The 23,584-nt window shown below is 52.7% G+C and overlaps 9 protein-coding genes across 9 annotated transcripts; 4 read left to right on the top strand and 5 right to left on the bottom strand.

Moving 5' to 3' along the window:
* Positions 1–2,289: 2,289 nt before the first annotated feature.
* AYO20_00803 (hypothetical protein) lies at positions 2,290–3,138 on the bottom strand (the record flags this gene model as incomplete). Its single annotated transcript, XM_022639112.1, has 3 exons — positions 2,290–2,780; positions 2,853–3,008; positions 3,060–3,138. The coding sequence occupies 3 exons, from the start codon at positions 3,136–3,138 to the stop codon at positions 2,290–2,292; spliced, it is 726 nt and encodes a 241-aa protein (XP_022504903.1).
* A 417-nt stretch (positions 3,139–3,555) lies between these two features.
* On the top strand, positions 3,556–5,355 carry AYO20_00802 (hypothetical protein; the record flags this gene model as incomplete). The annotated part of the gene is made up of 3 exons (XM_022639111.1): positions 3,556–3,568; positions 3,621–3,715; positions 3,781–5,355. 3 exons carry the CDS (start codon positions 3,556–3,558, stop codon positions 5,353–5,355), a joined length of 1,683 nt encoding a protein of 560 aa, XP_022504902.1.
* An 807-nt stretch (positions 5,356–6,162) lies between these two features.
* AYO20_00801 (hypothetical protein) lies at positions 6,163–7,395 on the top strand (the record flags this gene model as incomplete). The annotated part of the gene is made up of 1 exon (XM_022639110.1): positions 6,163–7,395. One exon carries the CDS (start codon positions 6,163–6,165, stop codon positions 7,393–7,395), a length of 1,233 nt encoding a protein of 410 aa, XP_022504901.1.
* Positions 7,396–7,918: 523 nt separating this feature from the next.
* AYO20_00800 (hypothetical protein) lies at positions 7,919–10,009 on the bottom strand (the record flags this gene model as incomplete). The annotated part of the gene is made up of 1 exon (XM_022639109.1): positions 7,919–10,009. The coding sequence occupies one exon, from the start codon at positions 10,007–10,009 to the stop codon at positions 7,919–7,921; it is 2,091 nt and encodes a 696-aa protein (XP_022504900.1).
* A 223-nt stretch (positions 10,010–10,232) lies between these two features.
* Positions 10,233–11,575, bottom strand: AYO20_00799 (hypothetical protein; the record flags this gene model as incomplete). The annotated part of the gene is made up of 3 exons (XM_022639108.1): positions 10,233–10,809; positions 10,882–11,462; positions 11,525–11,575. 3 exons carry the CDS (start codon positions 11,573–11,575, stop codon positions 10,233–10,235), a joined length of 1,209 nt encoding a protein of 402 aa, XP_022504899.1.
* A 513-nt stretch (positions 11,576–12,088) lies between these two features.
* Positions 12,089–12,966, top strand: AYO20_00798 (hypothetical protein; the record flags this gene model as incomplete). The annotated part of the gene is made up of 3 exons (XM_022639107.1): positions 12,089–12,214; positions 12,386–12,724; positions 12,787–12,966. The coding sequence occupies 3 exons, from the start codon at positions 12,089–12,091 to the stop codon at positions 12,964–12,966; spliced, it is 645 nt and encodes a 214-aa protein (XP_022504898.1).
* A 725-nt stretch (positions 12,967–13,691) lies between these two features.
* AYO20_00797 (hypothetical protein) lies at positions 13,692–14,681 on the bottom strand (the record flags this gene model as incomplete). Its single annotated transcript, XM_022639106.1, has 1 exon — positions 13,692–14,681. The coding sequence occupies one exon, from the start codon at positions 14,679–14,681 to the stop codon at positions 13,692–13,694; it is 990 nt and encodes a 329-aa protein (XP_022504897.1).
* Positions 14,682–16,141: 1,460 nt separating this feature from the next.
* On the top strand, positions 16,142–17,394 carry AYO20_00796 (hypothetical protein; the record flags this gene model as incomplete). Its single annotated transcript, XM_022639105.1, has 4 exons — positions 16,142–16,292; positions 16,356–16,729; positions 16,780–16,858; positions 16,916–17,394. The coding sequence occupies 4 exons, from the start codon at positions 16,142–16,144 to the stop codon at positions 17,392–17,394; spliced, it is 1,083 nt and encodes a 360-aa protein (XP_022504896.1).
* A 4,116-nt stretch (positions 17,395–21,510) lies between these two features.
* Positions 21,511–23,288, bottom strand: AYO20_00795 (hypothetical protein; the record flags this gene model as incomplete). The annotated part of the gene is made up of 4 exons (XM_022639104.1): positions 21,511–22,416; positions 22,601–22,660; positions 22,713–22,819; positions 22,883–23,288. The coding sequence occupies 4 exons, from the start codon at positions 23,286–23,288 to the stop codon at positions 21,511–21,513; spliced, it is 1,479 nt and encodes a 492-aa protein (XP_022504895.1).
* Between the last annotated feature and the right edge of the window lie 296 nt (positions 23,289–23,584).

The raw sequence follows: 23,584 nt of genomic DNA, 5'->3' as shown, positions 1-23,584 counted from the left end.
CGTCCACTCAGTGGTCGCCATGCCGAAATCTCCCTATCACGCATGTCCGTCACGAGCCACCATCACTACGCCCACTCAGACTTGGCCGTTACACGCTCAGGCAGCGACATGCACGAATTTTGTCCTCTTACACGTCGATTTCGAGACGCGCGACAACAGACAGCTCCCTGCCTCGACGTGAGATGAGATGGAACTCATGCAGGGGCTTTCCTTTCCTGAGCAATCACCTACGAGTAGCTGCTGATGAAAAGCCCTGCACGAAGCAGATTTGCCATGCGGCAATGTTATCCCTGTGCATTCCAGGCCTTGGAAATCGGCCCAGGTGGTCCTTAAAGACTGCTGACATATGCAAGGAACCTGTGACTTGGGCCTCAACCACCAGGAGCACAAAATCAAAGACATCAATTTCGCATGGCCCCAACTGGCTAGTGCTCCCTTCGGCCTTCGTTCAATTAAGCGGAAGGAATCTGTCAGCCTTACAACTAGAACACTTCTGCGAGTACCGAGTACGCCCTTCTTTCCTTGCCGTCTGCGACACTCCCTTGTGATCTCGGTAGCGCAGGCTCCTCACATTTCTCGGGCCTCCGGTGTCTTGATGCAGCTGAACATCGTTGTTGCTACGGCTAAGATAGACCACCGATGTCATTTTATTCTCCGCCGCATTTCGAGAAATCCTCCGGGCTTCTCGCTAGATGTTTAAGCCCCTTCCGTGCGCCTGGAGCCTTGCTGCTCCGGCATCCACAAGCATACCACTCGGGCTTTAACCCTGCAGCCAAGCGTCGTTCCCCGTGGCTCTCTTTTACCTTCAGGCTTTTCCGGCCCTAAGGAGCCTCGCCTGGACTCTGTTTAATTTCCTCCCGCTATCGCGAGAGCCAACCCACTTTCCACGTTGCACTTTCACGCGTACCTGGGGCGTGCCATACCGCAAAGACTGCTAGCTCCGTGGCATCAGCCCCTTCTCCGGTCGACGGCGAGCTCCTTGGTCCTTTCCTTTGTACGAGGACTCCCGTTCTTGATGCTGATTGCAAGTCGATTCAAGACATCGGTACCGAAATAGTTCTCCATTTGGACACCCAGATCACAGCATATGGAGTATGATTATTGTCACGCTGACCATTGACAATGACTGTCTGCGCCATGAAATCCTTGTGGTATCATGAGGTTCCAGTAGTGTTGTGTATACATGCTGCTGGTACTGCATCTGGACGTGTTTCCTTGAGCACCAAGTCAGCTGCAACGAGGCACCCGAGTCCTTGATACACGAAGACCCCGATCCTTTGTAGGACAAGGGATGTCAGTACCAAGCACAATAACAATACTAGATCCAGACTCCCAGACGGCAGTGACCTTGGCCGGGCCTTTTCTCCTCTTCAGGCATCGAGGCATGGTGTCGCATATTATCCGACGTCGCGGATTTCCCTCGATACGTTGCACGCCCCCTTGCAGTGCGTCTTGCTGACAGCTGTCACTGTTGGGAACACTGAAGACTACGGTCTACGCTGGTGACTGCCTACAGGCACTGACTTGGTGAGCCGTGGAATGAGCAGGATGGCAACCTCTGGCAAGGACGAAGTGAAGACTGCGTCGAGCTTGTTATGTCCTGTTCGTCCTTTAGAGGCACAACATCTGACCGACATGCTTTAATAGCATAAACCAAGTATGCTGTCAGAGTTATGAAGTCCGCAAGTTTGGGCGTGTGACGAGAAAGTGACGGTAGGATGATTTATTCGTACAGAACAGCCATTGACCGCCAAAGGGCAATATCCCTCGTAGGGTGTTTCAGCCAAAGAGCAAGGCCAGCCATATGCAGATTCAGGTATGTCACTACTCATAAAGAGCCCTATTAGTTGTTTGAATCTCAAAGCAGGATCCGATCTATTCCATAGTGGTATTGACTGCGCAGGGATTGGACACAAGCTGGTGAGATCCTGGGTGCGCACGGTTCAGTTTGATGTTCTGGCTTCGAATTCGAATCGTTATGAGATCCTCCGAGACGTGCACGACAGGATGATCTCCAATCGGAATTGGGGGGATCATTGAAGGTCTTGCAGAGCATGACATTTCCCAGGGTGGAAGATTCAGTTTGGCATCGGGGTGGAGCGGCGGCCTCGTATGTCTGGCGCAAAGCTTTGATGGACGGCATGATTTCCTTGTCAACCATCTATTCATGGGTCTATCCTGTGAATTGTCTATATGACCGGCACCAGATGCCGCAACTCCAAACGCCGCGCTGAGCAAGATTGTACCTGTTCGTAATAAGTCGTCTAAAAGGGGACGTCCATCAAATGGTCAAGGGGTGTCGACTAATCCGTTGATGATCTCCACCTGCACGACGCCGTCTTTGAAGTCCTTCATTCTCACACTTCTGAGATCTTCCACAATCCAATCCGCCCCAGCGTCTTTCAGCTGACCAACAGTGTGGGTTGTGGCCAGTCCTATAACCTTGAACCCGGCCGCTCTTCCTGCGCGGACGCCCGCAGGAGCGTCCTCGAAGACAATCATTTCGGCAGTATCGGGAAGGCCCAAGCGTTGCCGACCGAGTAGGTAGCAAGTCGGATCGGGTTTACCGTTCTCGACATCCTCTGCCACGACGGTGGTGCGTGGATGGGCGAGCTTCAGCACTTCGATCCAGCCTTTGACGAGGAGTCTCGTCCCCGAGGTGACGACCGCCCAAGGTACGTTGACGTCGTCAAGGCTTGCCAAAAATTTGCGGGCGCCAGGGATTTCGACCGCATCTTGGCCGAATTCCTTGGGAATGAGGCTCTCTTGATGGATTATATCTGCAAATCACTCGTTAGTGCGCAGTCAACCACTTGGCAGGCAAACTCTGACGCCCTCGGAGTGATTCTTACAATCCCAATTTGCCTTGGAAGGGTCGTACATCTTGAATACGTCGATGCTTCTCCGGCCGTGCGAACTAGCGAGGATAATGTTGGGATCGACCCCCATGATCTCGCCCTGCTTGTGCCAGTGCTTGATGATGGCTGATGTGCTGTCGATGATTGTTCCTGTCACCTGGCTTAGCAATGTTTTAGGTTGATCTGGTGAATCTCACATACCATCGAAATCCAACAGAAGGCCTCTGGCTGAGGCGACCGTGGGTGGCGCGGAAAAATTAGGTTGTTCGACTGAGCCCATCGCAAATGTTGACTCTGAGTGAAAAGGCACAGTATATCCAGGTATGAAGAACGAGTGGAGGTCAGTGGGAAGATCAGAATGGGGAATCTATATATCTATAGAGTATTTCTCTGCCCACCGCGTGTTGAGTGCATGTATATATACTTGTGAGAATGAGTTCCGAGCGTTTCCTCCCTGGCGGCACCATTGCCTGATTCGGCAGCGTTCCGGCCAAAAAAGACGCGGTGAGTCTCAGTTGGGCGGGGGGGGGGAAACATGCGCCATCGTGCCATCCCACCAAGTCGCTTTCGGGCTGAAGATGCCCCGGGGGTCCTCCTTGGCATGGCCCGCAGTCTGTAACTTTTTTCCACATCGGAATCCTAGCCACAAGATCCTCCAGTCGCCTCATCACAAAAGTTTTTGTCATTGTTTATAGCAATGGTCAAGCCATGTAAGTATAGTGGTCCTGTCTTCAGCAACCCGTCCAACTGACGCATCATCAGTCTCCAAATCAAAACGCACGCCCGTGCGGCTGCGGCATAAAATTGAGAAAGCCAGTGCGGCCAAACAGAGGAAACTAAGAAAGGAAGAAAAGAAGGTGTGTGCTTTCTGTTTCCCTATCTTGCCTCTAAATCCTGTATATACTGATGTCGGCTCTACCAGAACCCTCAATGGAAGTCACGGTTAAAGAAAGATCCCGGCATTCCCAACCTGTTCCCGTTCAAGGAAAAGCTCCTCGAGGAGCTTGAAGAGAAGAAACGACAAAAGGCCGAACAGGGACAGAGGTTACGAGAGGCGATCAAAGAGAAGAAGAGGGCCGGAAAGGATGGGCGGTCAGGAGCGAACGCCGAGGCTGAAGAGGAGAACGAGGACGATTTGATGGAAGAAGAGGACGAGCTTCTGGACGAGGATATGGAAGAAGACGATGGCGACAAGGCCCATGACAGTGCAAACCCTTTGGCGGCGCTAGTAGCATCAGCGCAAGCGAGAGCTGCCGAGTACGACGGGGGAGCGCTAGCAGGAGACATCGGGCCTTCTGGAGACGACGGGTCGGCCGCGGAGGCAGTTCAGATCTCGGAGACGATATCCTCAGACCACCGAAACCCAGACTCGTCGCGGAAAGCATTCGACAAAATCTTCAAGCAAGTCCTCGATGCTGCAGACGTCATACTGTACGTCTTGGACGCCAGAGATCCTGAGGGCACCCGATCCAGAGAGGTTGAACGACAGGTTATGGCCGCCGAGGGTGGCTCGAAACGACTAATTCTTGTGTTAAACAAGATCGACCTGATCCCTCCTTCTGTTTTGAAAGGCTGGTTGACTCATCTACGACGATATTTCCCCACAATACCACTCAGAGCATCGACTCCGGCATCTAACGCTCAGACCTTTGACCACAAGCAACTTACCCTTAAAGCCACCTCTGAAACGCTCCTGCGTTCCCTTAAATCATACGCCGCGTCCAAACAACTCAAACGATCTATATCTGTTGGAGTAATAGGATATCCCAACGTGGGCAAATCCTCGGTCATAAACGCTTTAACCTCACGTCTGAACAAGGGCGCTCAGAGCTTTGCCTGCCCCGTGGGCTCTGAGGCCGGCGTCACCACCAGCTTGAGAGAAGTGAAGATCGACAGCAAATTGAAGATCCTTGATTCGCCTGGAATCGTGTTTCCCTCGACGGTGGACGGAGAAGGCAGAGAGGATAAACAGCGCAGAAAAGCAGAGCACGAGGCTCGGCTAATTCTTCTCAACGCGCTGCCGCCGAATCAAATCTCGGATCCCATTCCGGCAGTGAATCTTCTGCTCAAGAGACTTTCCGCTTCTGAAACGCTATACGAGAAACTCTTGAAGTATTACGGCATTGTCGCACTGGGACCGTTCGCGCAGGGCGATGAAACGACAGATTTTCTTGTCCAGGTCGCGAGGAAACGGGGCAGGTTGGGTAAAGGAGGCGTGCCGAACCTGACCTCGGCGGCGATGACGGTCATCACGGATTGGAGAGACGGGAGGATACAAGGGTGGGTGGACCCGCCTGTGCTGAAGGTCGCCGACGACGAGGAGATGGTCGAGGACCAGGGTATGGACGATACCAGGGAGCTGCCCACCGGCGCGGATCGCAAACAGATTGTCAAGGAATGGGCAGCCGAGTTCAAACTAGAGGGCCTTTGGGGCGATGGTGCCGACAATGGCAAGGGATTTTCTGGTGGAGAGGACGTTATGCAGATAGAGTCATGAGTCGGTCTGATGATGTGCACCATGAGCCTGATTTTATTGGCGTTTGCGTAGGTCACTCGGGTCACGATGATATCCCTGGGGATGGATGAATGCACTTTCAAAAGTTTCAATGCAGAGACCTATTTCACACTATGCCAACAGATCCATATTTGAAAGCGTTTTCTCTGCTCATTCCGATCATTTCTTGGGGGCGTCGCACGAGGCTGAGGACTTGAAGGGGAGGGAAAACGGGGCTGAGATTTTGTACGTCAGAAATCCTACTCGATTAAATTGATCCGGGCTTTTTTCGCGGTCGCGTCCGTCTGGGCGATTGGGACCGCGTCTGAATACCGAACACAACCACCACCACCCCTCTCCCGCCGATTGTACTTGTACGTTCCTTGCACTTGTCTACTGCTTTGAGCTCTGGCAGAAATCACGGCTCAGTCCTAATTTTTGACCCTCGACGTCCCCTTTTTTTTTTTGCCGTACTGGCATTGAGTGGCGCGGCCTCGTCTCCGAGAAACTTTTCCCCCCTGCAAAGCAGAGCGATCGCGAACAACAGCATTCCCTCTTTGACCGGGATTTGTCCTTGGACGGACATTCCTTTTTCATCTACATACTCTTGAGAGTGAACTATAGTCCGCGTACGACGAGCGGAGGGACGGGCATTGATCGCCGCAGGGGCACAAACGACAAACACACCTCACACCCTTCACACGGCTTAGGAGCGCGATCCACTGCAGTCTTATACGCTGTGTTGTCCTCAGGGATATATCATACTCCTCTCTCTCTGTCCAAGCGGACGCATACTTTATTTACCCAGCCATGCCGCCACGGAAAAGCGGTGCATCGACCGTGTCTGCGACAGAGGCAAATGGTGACGTATCCACACTGTCCACTGCAACCCACGCAACGGCTTCGTCCTCTACGCAGCATGCGCATCCGAGATCATCAAGGCAATCAGGAGGAAAGCAAGATGATGGCGTGAGCATCGATGTGGGTGCACTCCTGACTTCCCGCATTTCGCGCTGGCGGCGCAAGAGGATCGCCCTGGATCAGAGCAATCCTCAGAGCTCCTCTGGGGTTGTGCACGGGGAACTACAAGCAATATTGGCTGACCGTTTACTGATGCAGGACCTCCTTCTTCCCCGGTCTCTCGTATCTCGTCTGTCTCGCGGAGTTCTCCCTCCCAACACCTCTCTACAAAAAGACGCCCTTCTTGCTCTTACCCGCTCCGCCACCGTCTTCATCTCTTATCTTGCCCACCACGCGAACGAACAATCACAACTACGGCATAAGAAAACACTCGGTGTGCAGGATGTCATGGCAGCGTTGAAGGAGATTGAGTTTGCGAATGTGATGGATCTTGGGGCTGTGGGGAAGGATGGCAGGACTGGCGGAAGACTGGAACGGCAGGTGGAGGTCTACGAGGAGATCATTGGCAAGAAAAGGAGGGGTTACAGAGAGAAAGTCAAAGCCCGGGAGTCTGGTGGCGGAGCAGCAGACGGAGATGAGGACGCCGAAGATAGAGGAGAGCCGAGCAACAAGAAGATTCGGCGGACGAGCGCCGAAGAGGAAGATGAAGAGGAGAGGATGCTGGAGCAGCAACTCAACGGGACAGTCAGCGACGAAGTGGCACCAGCTGCCGCCGAGAAAGCAAAGGCGAAGAGGAAAAATCGCGACAGTCAGTCAATTTCGGTTGTTGTGCGGAATGGGAAGGGGAAAGGGAAACCTGATTCAACCACCCGAGAGGATGGGGGACACGGGAACCAAGGCGGAGACGAAGATGTCGAGGAAGCAGACGACGACGAGCACGAGGAAGATGAAGAAGAGGAGGATGATGATGATGAGGATGATGACCAAGAAGAGGAAGACGAGGACGAAGAACAGGACGATGAGGACGAAGAACAGGACGATGAGGACGACGATGAGACCGGTGCCCAGCACGGCGATGGCAATGACGACGATGACATCGAGATTGACGACTCTAGACAAGCCAACGGTCGCCTCCTCCCCGACGGAAACGTCGAGATTGGAAGCGACGACGAGAGCGATTGAACATAGCAAACTCATTTCCTCCATCATTATCTCTTGTCTCTGCTATCCTTCCTGTCCTCCGTATTGTCATATTGTCATGGCCCTGGGATGATATACCCTCTCTCTCTTGTAAGCAAACCAATAATGTGATTATTATTGGTTGGTTGTGAGACATTACCAAGTATGGGTATTGCCTACACCATAGCACAGATTTTGAGACTGCGAGGTATATAATCACTCTCTCCCCCCGCGTCTAGAAGCAAGCCGTGCAGGTCGACTGGCTGGCTCATGGATTGTCAACTGGAACTGTAACTATGGTTGTAAATTGGAAGAGATACTCATATACTCCCCCAACAATATCGAAGGCAATATAATACGCACGGGAGAAACCCCGACTGCACTATATACCTAGGTACGCAATCTATTTCCTTCGATCGTCTTTCTCCCACGTCGAGTACGTACCTACATAGGTATGTATCTCCTCTATTTACTTACCCCCAAGTGCATTGTGCGTCGTGCGATGTCAGACCAAAAAGAATGCTATCTAGACCACCCCAGCTGGGTGACGGTGACGGTGACGGCCGAGAATGTTTCTCCGGCCTTCGTTGATCACACTCAGCGGCGCGACGACGCTGTAGCTGTAGCTGTGCTTCGACTTGGACCTAGCAGGCGTCGCACTCACGGCCATTCTAGTCCCGCGGCGATGTCCCTGCTCAGGCTCCGCGCGTTCTGCATGGACACTGGTATCGCGCCTTTCCTTCATCGCCATGACATCCGTGTCTGTCTGGGTGGCGCTCGAGATAGGGGAAGAGAGCGCGTCGTCCCATATCCAGCGCTCCTCACCTCTGGGGCCGTCCTCGGCTCGTCTGCACGGCACGTCGTTCTCGAGGATCCTCGTCATGAAGCGCTGGATCGAGAGGATGGCTCGCTCTGCATCGACGGAGAGCGTAGTGTGCGCAGCACAGAGGCGGACTCTGGGACGCCTTGTCGCGAAGCCTTGGGGTTGGGTCTGCACCTGGGGGATCGACAGGTCACGAGGACGAGGACGAATTCCCTCCCTTTTAAGACGGGGGTCCGGAAGACCCGGCTGCACGCGGTGCGAGGTTATTACTGGGTTCAGACCGAAGCGCGGTGGGTGGTCGAGTTGGCGCTGAGGACGTGGTCGAGCGACTGGGTCGACGACCATCATCCACACGTCGTCAGCCTGGTCTGTATCTGCTGGGAGGCGGCCCTCTGGTGCGGAAAGGATCGGTAATGCAATGACGCCGCGTTTGCTGGGTGAAGGGATGTCGAAGCCCGTTTGTTTCGTCCGTGTCTCTTGTTTTCCTGTGACGATTCTCTTTGGCACTGTCTTCACATTGGCATGCTCTTTCGACTCTTCCACGGAATGAGATGGCAGGGTGGGCCGTGCTCTTTCTTTAGCCGCCACTTCCACACTGTTCTTCGAAGCAGTGGGCGCCAGCTCGTCGGCGTCGATGTATACGAATTCCTCGTCATCGTCTGCATCGGTGCCGACTTCGTCATAATCTTTCGCTTCCGCCTGCAAGCCCTCATTCTCACGAACCTCCCTTTTCTCGGTTTCTGCATTCCTCACTCGGACAAAGCCCAAGACCTTCTTCAGGCTCCACCACCACTGTCCCAAATCACTCTCCAGGTCGAAAATGACCGGCATCGGCGGTTCTGGACCCCACTTTGCATCCTGAGTGACTGCAGTCTCCTTGACGTAGAAGCTGTCTCCGACACATAAGAGCCGGAGGTCTGAGTCGTACCATGATAGGGAGTCCGGAGTGTGCCCCGGGGTATGGAGGATCGTCAAGGGTGTTGTAATGCTGACGGGCAGCGGTCGCGGAGAGACCTTCGCAGGAGATGAGGACGAGATAGTCGGATGCGTAAAGATAACGTGGGATAGGTCCGCGGCCCAGATTCCAACATCGTACCTCGGCGCCTGGAGACCGAGTTTATCGCAAAGGCTGTGGTCCTGGAGGTTGGAGTAGGGTGTAATGAACGATTTGCCGTAAGAGGAGGACAAAACCGTCGTTCGAGGGCGGGCTGATTCGTCAGAAAGGCAAACGTCTGATACATGGTCTTTGCTGTTCTCGTAGTCTGTCGCAGTCGAAGTAGGAGGCAATCTCCCAATGCCCATGATATGGTCATAGTGGCAATGGGTAGTCATGACGAGGTAAGGTATCCTTCCACCAGGGTTTATCGTGTACTCAAGGAATGTTCGGATATTCCACACCGCAGGTTCAGTGCGTATCTTGCACTGGCGCTGCTCGTCATGGAGCTGCGTTGGAGGTGACGGCTGAGGCCTTGAATTGGGCACCTCTGTCCCGCAACCAGTGTCGCTAAGGACAATGACTTTATATCCTTCCAACTCATTTTGAACCGCAACGCTAGGTGCCCAACACACCTTTCTGTGCCTTAGATTGGGATGAATGTGTGGTGTGCCAGATGATGGAGTACCGCATATCTTCGCGTAGATGTGCGGGAATTCGCCGTACCGATCATGCTCTCGGATTAGGTACGTCGTTGAATTCGTCAGCCCATTGATCTCAATTTCATCGATTGTGAAGGGACACGAGACTGGGACATGAAAATCAGCTGAAGTTTCTTTGCTCATCTCTTTGCAAGCCATGCTTTCCCAGAATCTATTGATCAGAGAAGTTGTGTAGCAGTGTCGACATGGTTGTGTATTGGGGAATCTTGGAACTAATTTATGGAGAGCTTTGAACTTGAACCGATTGGTTCTGCAAAAAGGCGAACACTCTGATGGGTCGAATCTGACAACATGCCCGAGAACCACACTTATGTGAGTAGAGGTAGTTTCTGGCTTCGTTGTAAGATAGATGTGTCGACCTTCAGTCTTGATCCATCCGGTCGCCTGCCCCATCCTCGTCTCCTTTTGCGAGCTTGTCTTCGACGTCCTTTTTCACTCCTGCTATGAACGCCTCCACAGCCTCGCCTCCACCCATAGGTACTCCGCCGTGTCTGAGATATCCGCCATTACGAACCGGGATCTTGAAGGTCTCACTGACTATCGGAAGACCACCTTCTCTCAGTGCAATCGTCAGACTGGACAAACTTTGCGTGAACTGCGGCGTGTGCAACACTCTGCGCAACAAAGCCTTTTTGCAATTGGTCAATTGCCTTTTTACCGCGTCCCGTTGCTCCGGGGCCGAGTTTGGGTCTTGTAAGGATGACGTGTCGACCGAAGCCCGCACCATCTCTGACAGATGGGTCGGGAGACATTCAAACAAGCGGTCCAACAACTTGTCATCGGCTGATTCAATTAATGGCAAAGTTGATGACCCCGTCAGCAGGTCACCTAGTGATGTGAACAGCTTCTCCTGCGGCGCCTGGTGCTGGGGACGTTGTTCCATGGATTGAAGAAAGTTCCGAACCAAGGCACTGGCATCCAGACCCTCAGCGGCCGCCCTGACGTGGAGAGTCAGAAAAGTAACTTGGGTACGGGAGGAAAAACGCACGACGTGGGGTGCAAGTACCTACGCTCGTCCGCCATCCGCCCCGCCCTCGCGTGACTCTTCTCCTTCTTCTCGAAAATCCCCGCCCGTGGCATCTGGACCAGCTCCAGGACCTTGTGAAGGGCGGCGGTTGGGGTTATGATCTGTGCCTTCCACATCCTCCATGGGCTCTGCCCCGTCGTCGTCTGGGGAATTTCCATCGGGAGGTAAACTAGCCATTTGTTCTTGGACATCGACGTCTTCGCCTTGAAGGAGATTGTTCACGATCTGGCCTAGCTTCAGATCTCGAGCGGAGAACCATGACGGGTCACCTTGCGGATGCTGACTGCGCGATTGTAGCCAGAAGAGGTGTCTCTGAGAGCTGGAGGTAAATTTGAGGACGTAGATTCTTCCGTTCGTGGGCGTCTTCGAGTTGGAAGGGTTTTCCGCGCTGGTAGGCTGGTAGGGGGTGAACGATCCGTCCATTGGCACCATCAATAAGTCGAGTTGCGGCTGGTCCAAAGGAGCAGTCCTCGGTCGCCAGCATAGGTGGAGGAGTTCATCTGCGTAGAGGTAGAGGTATCCTGGAGTTGGTAGAGGTTTTGCTCGTGGAGGCGAGGTACTCGTCTGGGAATATAGCTGTTAGCAGATGAAAATAAACAGCAAAAATAGGGGGTTTCGACACTTACATCAAGCTCACAGAGCCCCGCCTTGAACGTCAGGATGGGTGAAATCGACATGGTATGGAGATGATGCAAGGAAAACGAATGCAGAAAGGCCCAATCTGAGAAAGAAACGTGATATTAGAGGTAAAATTGACCTTTTGAGACCTGGAAGTAAATGCAGAATGCTTATACACGCGACGATCCTGAAGTCTGGGAGGTGGTTGCACTGAGAAGGGCAATTTGAATAGCAGACGACAGCATTTGAAGCCTGGCGTACCTGGTCATAATACAGGGCCGAGCCGAATGAACTGGTAGGGTGCAGCATGCGCTTCTTAGAACGCAATGTCGATCTTGGCACTTGCACCAACGCTTTGAGGAAAGTTAGCCAACCACGTGATTGTCCACAACCCCAATTGCGAATTTCCATTGCACCCAAGATCGGGGGCGTTGGCCCACGCCAAGAAATGAAACCGCACACTTTCCCGATTCTGCGCTTGATATCGACTCTCCCACCACACAATCCGGCGAACAACACCACGAAACTCATTCTCGAATCTCCAGCCCGCGTGGTCAAGGTTGAAGGTCAAAATGTCTTCCACGGAGGCCAACCAAGCCGTCGTCAAGAAGTTCGGCTCCGGCGAGCGGTCTGTGCCCCATCACTCCCAGAAGGCCAGAAAGTGGTATCCCGCCTACGACGAGCCTCAACGCAAGAAGGTGAGTCAAATTCTCAAAAAATTGGATGCCCTTCCCAGAGCATCCCCGTCTTTCACCTCGAGTTCAACTCCATGGGCCGAGCGAGTTCTGGATGTCGGGGGCTTTGTGTGCTTGCGTATCTTGTTTCGAACGAACCTCGATCGTGTGCTGACTGAAGCAATAAATGAACAGGCCCGCAAGACGCTTCACCCAGCCAAACCTCGAGCATCGCTACAACCTGGCGCTGTCCTGATCCTCCTCGCCGGTCGATTCCGCGGCAAGCGAGTCATTCTCCTCAAGAACCTCAAGGAAGGCGCACTCCTGGTCACCGGTCCTTTCAAGATCAATGGAGTGCCTCTCCGACGAGTGAACTCCAGATACGTCATTGCCACATCCACAAAGGTCGACATCAGCGGACTGGATCAGTCAACGCTGGATAAGATTGCCAGCCCAGAGTACTTCGCGCGGGAAAAGAAGAGCCGGAAGCAGAAGGGCGAGGAGGCTTTCTTGAAGCAGGGCGAGAAGCCTGAGGTAAGGAAAAAACCCCACCACCCCATAACTTGTATCTCAAGTTTTCACTACGACTCTCGGAGACTAACACCCGTCTTCGCGCACTACAGAAGAAGGCTCCGGCATCCCAACGTGCTGCCGACCAGAAGGCCGTTGACAAGCCCATACTGTCCGCCATCAAGAACGAAGAGTTCCTCGCGAGCTACCTCAAGTCCAGCTTCAGCCTGAGACACAGCCAGAAGCCCCACGAGATGGCCTTCTGAGCCCGGAGCCACGCCCCGAAAAGTCGCGCGACTTTTTGAGAGCAGGAGCCGGAAAATGGTGGATGTGTTGTCAGGGAGCGGCGGGGGACAAGTGTGTTGCAGACGCAGGGCAGAGGGGGTGCTTGCTTCTTTGCTCGTCGTGGCTGCAGCAGAAGATCCAAACTGGGGCAGAGGCAATTGATGTTGCGCAAGGGTTGACGGGGAACCAAGATAGAAAAACCGAGATTCGGAGGGGCGTCTTTTTTTTTATCATGTGTGTATGCTTGCAGCGCCACAACCACCACCACCACCTCCTCCACCTCCCTTCATCACCACTACCACTAAGGAAACCTTGAAAAAACGAACCAAAAAAAACATGGGAACAACACCAAGCTAAGCTGAGCTATGCTGTGCTGTGACAAGTGGGAATGGCGGCGGAGGCGAGGGGAGGAGGATGATGATGAGGAGCGGTCTGAGCCATGATCTTGCGATGCCGGAACCAGAAGAAAAAAGGGGAGAAGAAGAATCTCGCACAAACACAGAGACGGAGCTTTGAGCAAATCATGGCCGATAGATAATGTCATCTCATTATCGCGCCCCAAGAGATCAAATACAGACAAAATGTGTCAAGCATCACCTCCAAAGTAATGGATTGATCCAAACCTATCTTCCAAGAATGCCTTTATGTCCAATGCTGACAGCCATCAAGTATATTGGTCTCTGCAAACAGCCCATCGACTCCAGCGTCACTCCTCGCTTCTGCGGTTCCTTGTCCTTCTCTGCGTAACTCCCTTCGCTTCTTTCATCTTCCCGTTGACCTTCTTCTTCGCCCTCTGCTTCAACCTGTCCAACCTTTCCGGCACGTCGTGCATGTCTGCTTCTGCGACCATGTCGTCAATGATGTCGTCGCCGATGGATGTTTTCATGAACCAATCACACAGTCCCCAGGGACCGAAGTTCCCCTCGCCGTTACATATTAAGTGATCGTCGGTCCGCCGTGCAATTCCTCCCAGAATGATATTGGTGGGCATCGTGGAGTATCCACTGTATGCGAATGTCTCTTCCAGCGAAATGAGTGCAAGGTAGAAGATATAGGTCAGAAGGTGAAACCGGCAGAGCATCGCCGGAATATAAGCTGGGAAGAATGAGCGGATGAGGTAGGCAATTGGGTGGTCGTAAGTGGCACTGAGTGGAAAAGGCGCGGATATATCAGCGAGGGCGTGATACCACTCTCCGTGCGCCCGGCTCAAGGGAACACTATGCCGCCAGTCGTGCAGGAAGCTTAGGTGCAACATGTACCCGATCATCTCGCGGCAGAGATATCCCTGCACGAGATCCTTGAGTATATCCCATGGCAGGGGCAGCGCCGTTGTCACACGCAATGCAGAAGGCCATAAGAGGACGCGTGTGAAGAGGAGTTCCATCAGAGCTTGGGCCACAACGCCCAGGAAGAGGTTGAATATTGACCAGCCCACTATGCGCGACAGAAGCAGTGTCTTTCTCCGACCAGCGTTCTTGAATGGCAATGCAGAGTCGCCCAGTGCTTTGAAATTTTCGGCCACAGAAGGAACGAGCACATCGAAGCCTAAGAAGAGCAGTGATGGAACGAGATAGAATAGGATCCGTACAGCGAGGGTCGCGACAATCTCAACCCGAAGCGGAGGGTGTGAAAGGACCAGGGTTGACCAGGTCAAGTAGAAGAACAAGAGATTGAGGGAGGTCGAGTACGAGGACATGGTTGGGATGAGAAGGAAAGAGAGCATCGGCAACCCGATGAGCGCGTCCCATATGGTGCGTAAGGTGGTGTATGTCGACGAGAACGGGGAGATGGCATAGCTATAGAGGGTCTGGGCGAATGACGGTGGTGGAGGGCAAGAGATCGCTTGTGGGAGGTAGCAGGCCCATGATTGAGGCAGGTAGCAGGCCGGGTTATAGGGCGAGGACACCATTGAGGGCGGATACCGACTGAGTCGGGAGTTCCACACGCGCGCGCGCGGTCAAGGTCGCGTCACCGATTCAACTGTATGTCTTGAGATAGTATCATGAAGCCAAGTTGATGTCTGTCTGAAGTATGGAGGATGGAGTTCCACGGTTGCTGGTCGAGGCACGATAGAGGCGCAGTTTTCTGGAAGCGCGTTGAGTTGGATTGCTTTGACGTCATAGACAAGTCTTGGGTACGGCACGTGATATGGGGTCTCCAGCCACCCAGCCATCGAAAGCCACGAAACCACAACTCCTTTTTTGACGCCACCAATGCAACGCCGTTCAGCATTGATGTGCTCGGCTCTCCCGCCTTCCTTGAGCCACCAAGTGTGCAGATCTATCCACCGGATCTATCTATGTACCACGTACACCTCAACTTTGGGTCGTGGGGAGGGTTGCACCGTTGGTGAGTGATCACCCCAGGGGCATGGGGCACAATCACTCAACCCCACGCTCAATTGATCAACTTTATAGTGCTTGCAGTTGTCGATTCATCTGCCTGCATTCTCCTTGCACATGTTCATTCTTTGTTGGGTGTGATACCGGGCCATCCAGTCGCCGATAAAAAAGCCCTTGGCATCTGTCACCTGGACTTTGAGTTCAAGACCAATAGTGACTCCAGCAAGAGCCTGTTTCAAGCCATCTTGATGTTCCGCTTTTATTGACAGCTTTCTGGTTCTAGGATTTCTCCCTCGGTCGACACCCGTAACGAACGGCCCTGATCTTGTCCCGGGCTCTTGCAATGCAATAGCCAGCCTCTTTGACATGAACCTTGTAATAGTTGAACCCCTGAGTCAGGTCGACCCAATCGATGACACCTACCACGAAACCCCTTCCAAGCCCAGATGCGGTTACAGTCATAATGCGGGGTCTATGATGCAGGGCCACCAGAGTGGACGGAACAAGCTTGACAAGCAAATAAGAAATCGGGGTGAGGGCGCAACATCCCACGACTGACCAGCCCGTCTGTTTTGATGGCCAGCGTTGTGGAAGACAGTGGATGTGACCTTCTGCTTGTTTGTGACGCCACAAAACCCCCATGTGCCTGTGTAACTTGTCGCCATCATTGCTCGCTGACTTCATGGCCCGTTCAGCGTTCCTGTATTGTTAGTGCAGTGTAAAGAGCCTCTCTGTTGGATAAAAGGCCATCTGCCCCGACAAGAGCAGTGGCATCCATCACGAAAACGTATCAGTTCTTGTTTGTATTTGCCCAATGGCCGTAAACAGCATCCCGAAGACGCAGACAGCTGCAATAGTCCGTGAGCAAGGCGGGCCGGTCGAGTTCGATGACAATTATCCAGTCACCCTTCCCAACAACGATGAGATCCTAGTCAAAATCTTGTATACTGGTGTCTGCCAAAGTGGTTGGTCAAATACAGCCTTTCATTCGGCTTTGACGACTTGAAGACTTATTGTGACTTGCACAGATCTCCATACCAAGGCTGGGACTGCTACTGGGGCTGACGGTCGGCCTATCACAAACATAAAACTGCCTCATGTGGGTGGACATGAAGGAGTCGGGCGTGTGGTTGCTTTTGGTCCCAACTTGTCTCCAAACGACAGGCTCCAGCTAGGCACATTGGTGGGCATTCGTTTTGCGTCTCGTGTTTGTCATGAGTGTGAGTATTGCACCTCTGGCCGAGACCAGCACTGCCCTCATGCAACGAACCATCTGCACCACGAAGACGGCAGTTTCCAGCAATACTGTGTGCTCGACACAAAGTATTTGACCGAGTTGCCCCAAGACCTGGATCCAAAGGTCGTTGGACCAGTTCTTTGTGCCGGCGTGACTGCCTACAAAGTGAGGTCTATCCCATTCTCAACAGCGTACAAAAATGCTAATTGTACCAGGCTGTGAAAAATGCAAATGTAAAACAAGGAGAATGGCTCACTGTCATCGGAGCGGGTGGCGGGTTGGGCCACTTTGCAGGTTCGACTTGTTCTTGCACCTCGCATCCATCGAGTGTCTGCTGACATTGAAAAACAGTACAATATGGCCTGGCTCTAGGTGCAAGGGTGCTTGGAGTCGATGCAGGTCCTGACAAGCAGCGATTTGTGGAGTCGTTTGGGGCACAATATGTCGACTTCTCAAAGTGCAAGGACCTCACAGAGGAGATCACAAACATTACTGGAGGGGGTTCGCATGCCGTTGTGGTCACAAGTGGCCACCCATTAGCCTTCCGAAGGCTTGCTGACCTGGTCCGGATTGGTGGATCTTTATGCATTGTGGGTATACCTCCTGGGGACGTGCATCTGGACACGCCGGTGGCTACCATTGTCATCCGAGGTCTCAAGATCCAGGGCAATCTCGTGGGGTCCTTGAAAGAAACGCTCGAGGCAGTGGATTTGGTCCGTAGTGGAAAGGTCAAACCGCATGTGAAAGTGCGACCTTTTCGGGACCTGCCAGACGTGTATCAGCTATTGGAAAAGGGAGATGTACCTGGCCGGATCGTGCTGGAGCTGTAGAGCCGAGCAGCACACCACAATCAACGCAGATTGAATGGGCTCGAAGCATTGTGGAGCATGCTTATCGAGGCCATAAGCGCTGCTCCTCAAGTACCCTCGCTGTCAGGTGTGGGTGGAGGCGCATGTTCGAATCCCAGCCTCTCAAAGCTGCATATTGGGCTGGATGGTTCGCAGGTAGTTCGCATAGGGCTCTCCTGGCAATTCGAGATCTGCAGATGGGAATGCAACGCACAGGCCACGACCCAGAAAGACCGAATACATCCTTCAACTGTGGGTGAGAACAGCTCCTGCGACCAGCGTTCGGTAAACACCGCGAGACAGTCTAGGGAACACCCCCAGGACATGTGATGTAAGTATGCACGACACACTGCCTCTAGTAGCTGTCAATTCTGGGTCTCAGATTCGCGGTCCAATAACAGAATAACGGCGCCACATACCACACTGGGAGCTGGAGGTGGAGACACTGAGTCTTTGATGAGCATTGGCTGTGGTTCGCTGACTTCCTGCAATATGGTCAATGCGCCTACATTGCCTGCGCTTGGCATTCATGCCACAGTCGCCTCTTGACTTGGTTTGCTTTCGTGGCAGTCAAGCACATACCTGCTGGACCAAGCCCGGCAGGAATTGAGCATGCCGCCAACCTGAAACGCCATCACCCCCTTACACAACCCCGGGATGGTGTTGTGGTTGGTCAGAGCTGAAAGAAAGCCCTCCTCAACTCGTCCTCAAATCCTCTTGGAATCGAAGTAACAAAAAACAAACTTGGATGGATTCTCCTCCATCGCTCAGCTAAGCATGGGAACCAGATCTCAAGGAAGAGAAAAGGGACCTTTCTTGCGCTGGTGGCATCCCCTTCAATACTTCGTTGCTCGTCGAGGGGGTTGGATTTGACAGCGGCACACTCCACTCTAGTGTGCAACTGTCGTGTGAAACAAGGATGTCCACTCATAGCTCTCAACCACCTCCATTTTCTCTCGGTGGCTGCATCTGTCATTCCATCTTGACAAAATTGACACTCTGCAAGGTAGTGGCTAGGATGCAAGCACTTTAAGTGATAGTACAATCGATAACAATGCAGGGTTGCATTATCGTGAATTATTCGGTTATCTTGGAATCAAGCATGATGCAAGGCTGTGGATGCTTCTGGTGAGCCTGCAGAGTCTTGATTTTCCGGGGAACCGAGGTGCACGAATGGGGGATCTCTTCTATCATGTGTGCTCTTGACCGAGATCTGTGGTTTGGAGCCGGTCAAGGCCTTTCGCACGTGAAAAACCTTCGTTTCTAGACTTCCCGCTTTTGGCGCCCGTTGCGCGTATGAAAGTAGCCAGGCTTTCTGGAGGTGGTTTAGGCTTCACTCAAGGGCAAGAATCTGGCAAAGCCGATCCTAAGCCCCTGTGCCGATCCTGGGTGGGTGTCAGCGACCAATGGACCTGTGCTGTAACTTCGTCGGGATCCATCGAACAAGGGCCCCTTGCCGTTCTATCGAGTCTTGAAGCCCGATGCTATAGAGGCCTTCCAAGTCGGGGTCTGTCGTGTCTCGATGATCCCTCTTTCAGGAATTCGGAGTCGACAGATCTGGCTTCGACTCACTGAAACTTCCACAGCCCCGGTGGCCAAAGCTCGTCAATCAATGTAGGGTGGAGACGGCAGGCCACACTTCGCGATCCATTCGGTGGAAAAACACATATTTTCGCCTTGCATTCTGTTCAAGACATTCGCGCTCCGTGTGTCGAGGTCAAGCGCGACGTAACAGGCCTTTTATTCCCACGCTCCCCCGTCTTTTCCACATCCTCCCTCAACAACCCTTCTGTTGCGTCGAGCGTTGGCAACATCCCAAAGTCAAAGGCAGAAAATGTCCCGTCATTGTCGAGAAGGAATCGGTTCGTGAGGCCCTAGGATCCTGACATGGTAGTGTGGACAGCATGCTGACTCTTCGTCCAGTATATCAATCGCATCTGAAGGCTGAAGAAAGCTCTTTCGAAATGTTGCCTCGGCCGAATCATCCAGAATTTGATAGAGAGTCCTCGCCAGAATTCGTGGGAGAATGTCCTTCGCTTTCGTCCAGTCTCTTTTCTTCCGATGCAGCCAGTACAGATTCTGGCGGCTTACGTCGACCGTCGCTCGCATCATCCACTTACTCGGCCTCACCCGAAGCTTTCTGGACTCCGTCAGCAGCAACCGCAAGCCCTATAACCCCGATGATGGTCGAGTCCGGGCAGCACTTGATGACAAAACAATACGTAAAACCCATGGCTTACCTTCATGGCAACCACCATATCTTCGCTTTTGCGCAAGATGATGAGCACGACGCTCATAGATCGTTGTGGGAGGCTCCTGGGTACTCTGGCCTGTCCTTTATGGGTGGTACGCATGAGCTGCTTTTGGCAGAGGCTAGCCGTCCGCCGTTTCATCCGGACATACAAGGCCTGAGTCATAGAAACACAAATCCAGCGCTGACGAAAGCGATGTTTGTTGGATCCTTAGGCACTGGGTCAGGTGCGATGATGACAGCAATGGAGGACGATCCGCTTCAATGGAGCTCACCAGCCATCCATCCTCCTTCAGAGACAATAGAGCCAAGTGTGGCATTTCACGCGACCTTGGCTAGTTCTCCAATTTACAAGATCGAACCATCAACGCCTCTGAAGCTGCACATACCTCCATCTGCCATCTTGAGCAGTAGTCCTTTGTCGGTGATGTCACCACAAATACTGCCTTCACAGCACGGTGTGGATGAGATGTCATGTGGTCCCCTGCAACATAATGTCAGTGCATTGAAAAGGCAACGAACAAACACTGACCGGCTTCACCGGCGTCCTTATGAGCGAAAGCGTCCGGTTGGTTCGTCGTCAAAGCCCAAAGCGCCACCAGTCGGGACCGGCATGAATTGCGACTTGGTCATCGCACAAAATGAATTTGCCTGCAGCTATCCCGGATGTGTCGACAAACACACTGGAAAACAAAAGCGATTCAAAAGGCAGGAGCACAAGAAGCGTCATGAGAAGACTGTACATGAAAAGTCTACGCACACAACATACAAGTGTTGGGTCCCCGAATGCAACAGACCATTCTCGAGGACAGACAATCTGAAAAGTCATTTGAGAAATACTCACTCCAAAAGACCAGGGGTCAGAGGAAATCGATACGTTGCCACTCTGGATAAGAACAGCGAGTTCTATGATCCCGACTGGGTGGGCGAGCTCGACAAAAACGGATATCCAATCCATTGACCCCAGACTCAGCTGCCATGCTCATGTTGGTCGTGTTCACTTTGATGTGCCACGGCCTGCAACGGTCATTCTGAGAGGGACAAATCGGACAGACACAGTTGTGCAGACCGTTCCGTTCCCCCTTCTGATCTACTTTTCTGTGATGTGTGATTAAAAATATGTTTTTGTTTGGCTGTATCAACAGGTGAGAACTTGGGTCACATGGAAAAGTTGGGATGTCATTGTTCTCAAAGTCGGCACTTCGATCTTACACCTGTACCAGTACCGGGAAGAAAAAGGGGCATTGCGCAGGAGGTTGTTGGTTACTCGCGCGGCAATTGTCAATGCATACAGCGGTCTCTAGTTGAGAAACCCCTGCAAAATAACTGGCGTCAATCTAAAAGACCAAATAAAGAGGGTGAAAAAGAATGCTGACCCGCGATGTAAGAATAAGTTTTGAAAGCGAGATGAATAAACAGAGATTCCGCTGCATGACTTGGAAAATTGATGGTGATGCGTGCCAAGCTTTTTCGCGTCTTGGTCGCATCTTGGTCCCGGCTGGGATGACCACGAGTCCAAGGACGAGTACAACCAGGGCCAGGGTAAGGGCGACATTGCTTTTAACGTGGATATAATGCCTGCATGGAGCATGATCAGTGGAGGAGAGTGGAACTTCTGCTATGGAGAGAGGACAAATCTCCCAACGCTCGTACTGAGAACAACTTTAGTAGGTTGAATTCCATCATCCATCATTGCCTCAACTCGTCCTGCTTGTCCTTGGGTTATTACAATGAAGACCAGCTCTTGATAAGACAATCCGGACAGTGCTGAGTCCAACCAAGCATCATCTCCTCTTGTAGCGCATTGGTCCCAGCGGGCTTTATGTAATGCAGGCCATGGCACGGTATTACATACCATGACGCTTGTACCCCTTGTGCCAGCGTCGGGTAGTCGTCTCCGACCAAGCACTGCAAAAAGCTCGGGAGAGCTTCTCACAACCCCCCATAGATGGACGGGTCTCAGACTCGCTTTCTTGTTCTTGAATCATAGCTTCTCTTTCAAGGTGTGACCGGATGGAAGTTTGTCCTTGCAGCGATGCGAATGAGACGTCCGAAATGGTTGGATTGGAATTCTTCAGCTTGGAATGAAGGAAAAATTTCTGTTTGTGCTCAGATGCCTCGTCGAGTGGTGATACTTCAGAGGGTTCTGCCAATTCAATTCTCCTAGGGGCATATAGCGGAACCTTGTTGTAGCCGGGCAACTCCCCCAAGCCGAGTTCGACCTCTGGAGCAAGGTTCAAAGATAGACACGCGTGGCCATCTTGGCTGCTTCGAAAAGAGCCCCCTTTGGACACGGGCCGCGATGTAAAGGATGTCGATGGGCGCTTCTTCGAGTCATGACCATCCCAAAAGAATTCAGAACATGAGCTAGGCGTATCCATGTATACAACTTGTCTCCGTGGAGGGACTATCGTAGCGCTTACTGAGGATATCGATCCTGCATGGGTGACAGGGCGTGAGGCTGATTGCGATATCCGGCTGATACTTGGGGCAGATCTGTGCCTGGCTGGTCCACTGGACAAGCTGGGTCGACTGACTCTTCGGCTTCCAAAGGCGTGACTGCGCATCTCTTCCACGCTCCCAATGGACGACGCCCTCGCGACACCGTTATGACGAGAGAATGCCTTCAACGAGCGTGGACCATGCAGCAAGCGGTCTTCGGCAACATGGATCGAGTTGAGAGTCGAGGTGGAAGCTGCGTAGGCATAAGCCGGGGGTTGCGTGAAGTGATGAGGCAAGTGACGAGGTAAAGGCTGGAACAGTTAGCAGACATCAGAGGTGAAGAGGGAGGGCACATGGGACCTCATAATTTCCAGGACCTTGAAGCGGCAAAATGCGGTCTTTATTTGTAAACTCATGAAGATCCTTGCGGATAAGAGAGGATATCTCGAAGACGTCGTTAGGTGGGACTTTCTGGACCGATGCTCATTGTCGTACCTTTGCCATCTCTTCCACACAGGACTCTGACTCCTTGACTTTGCATTCGTAGTCCATCTTCTCCGCGTATGTCAATAAAGCTAAAGTCTCGAGTGCTGGCGAAGTGGCTTACCATGGGTGCGTTAGATCTTCTCGCGTCACAGTCTCCCACGTTTGACGATGTGCAGGTGCTCTTGACACAGAGTTCACTTGTGAGTTCCAATGGTGGCAGCGACGGTTCTGGAACAGGCTGTGAGTGACTTGTTGAGTGTGTCAGTGTTCCGAGCGAGCCTCTCTCTTTACGGGTGAATAAGCCATTTGGTATCTTCTTCAGCCTCTTCGTCATCTTCTTGAGACGGTCGTTGTTCTCTCCCCATATACCACCGAATGCCACTTTCTTAACAAGTCTACGGGATTGTGTCTCCTTCCGACTGCTTTCTCTCGGTACATTGGTCAAAATGGCCTGGTCGTCGAGAGACAGTTTTGTGGAGGTAATCTCGTCGATCGAAAGCTCGGGGTTGCTGATCTCAGCGGCAGTAGTAGTGCGGATGACCCGTGGCCACAGACTCTCGGGAATGTCGTCGAGAGGAGTGATGGGGATGCTGCTTGTTCTTGACGTAACTGAGGCCCTTGCAGACAAGGCTGGCCGAGCTGGAGAAGTGGAGCATGTGTTTGTGTCCACCGTCCTCAACGGCGAGGCAGACGGCATTCTTTTCGTAAGGTGGCCTTTGCCTTTGCCTACGAAGCCATTCGGTGTTGTACAACGTGTACCGATAAAGGATGAAGGAGGAGGCCGAGGACCCTGTTCGCGCATCCTGAGGTCGGAAAAAGTGGAACGGCCCTCCATGAGAAGCGGTGTTGAAGCAAAAGGGAAGTGTTTTCAGCAAAACCAGGTAGTTGACAGTGATCGAGTCTGTCCCGCACGAAACAAAACGTTCGAGCACGGCTTGAGACGGTGGGTCACGAGTCTGCAGTGAAAGTGGGATAATGCGAAATCCTCGGTGT

The sequence above is a fragment of the Fonsecaea nubica genome (assembly GCF_001646965.1).
Source record: "Fonsecaea nubica strain CBS 269.64 chromosome Unknown Scaff3, whole genome shotgun sequence".
In the NCBI taxonomy this organism is placed as follows: Eukaryota; Fungi; Ascomycota; class Eurotiomycetes; order Chaetothyriales; family Herpotrichiellaceae; genus Fonsecaea; species Fonsecaea nubica.
Note: the sequence above shows the minus strand (reverse complement) of the source record. Positions and strands in the feature narration are given on the sequence as shown.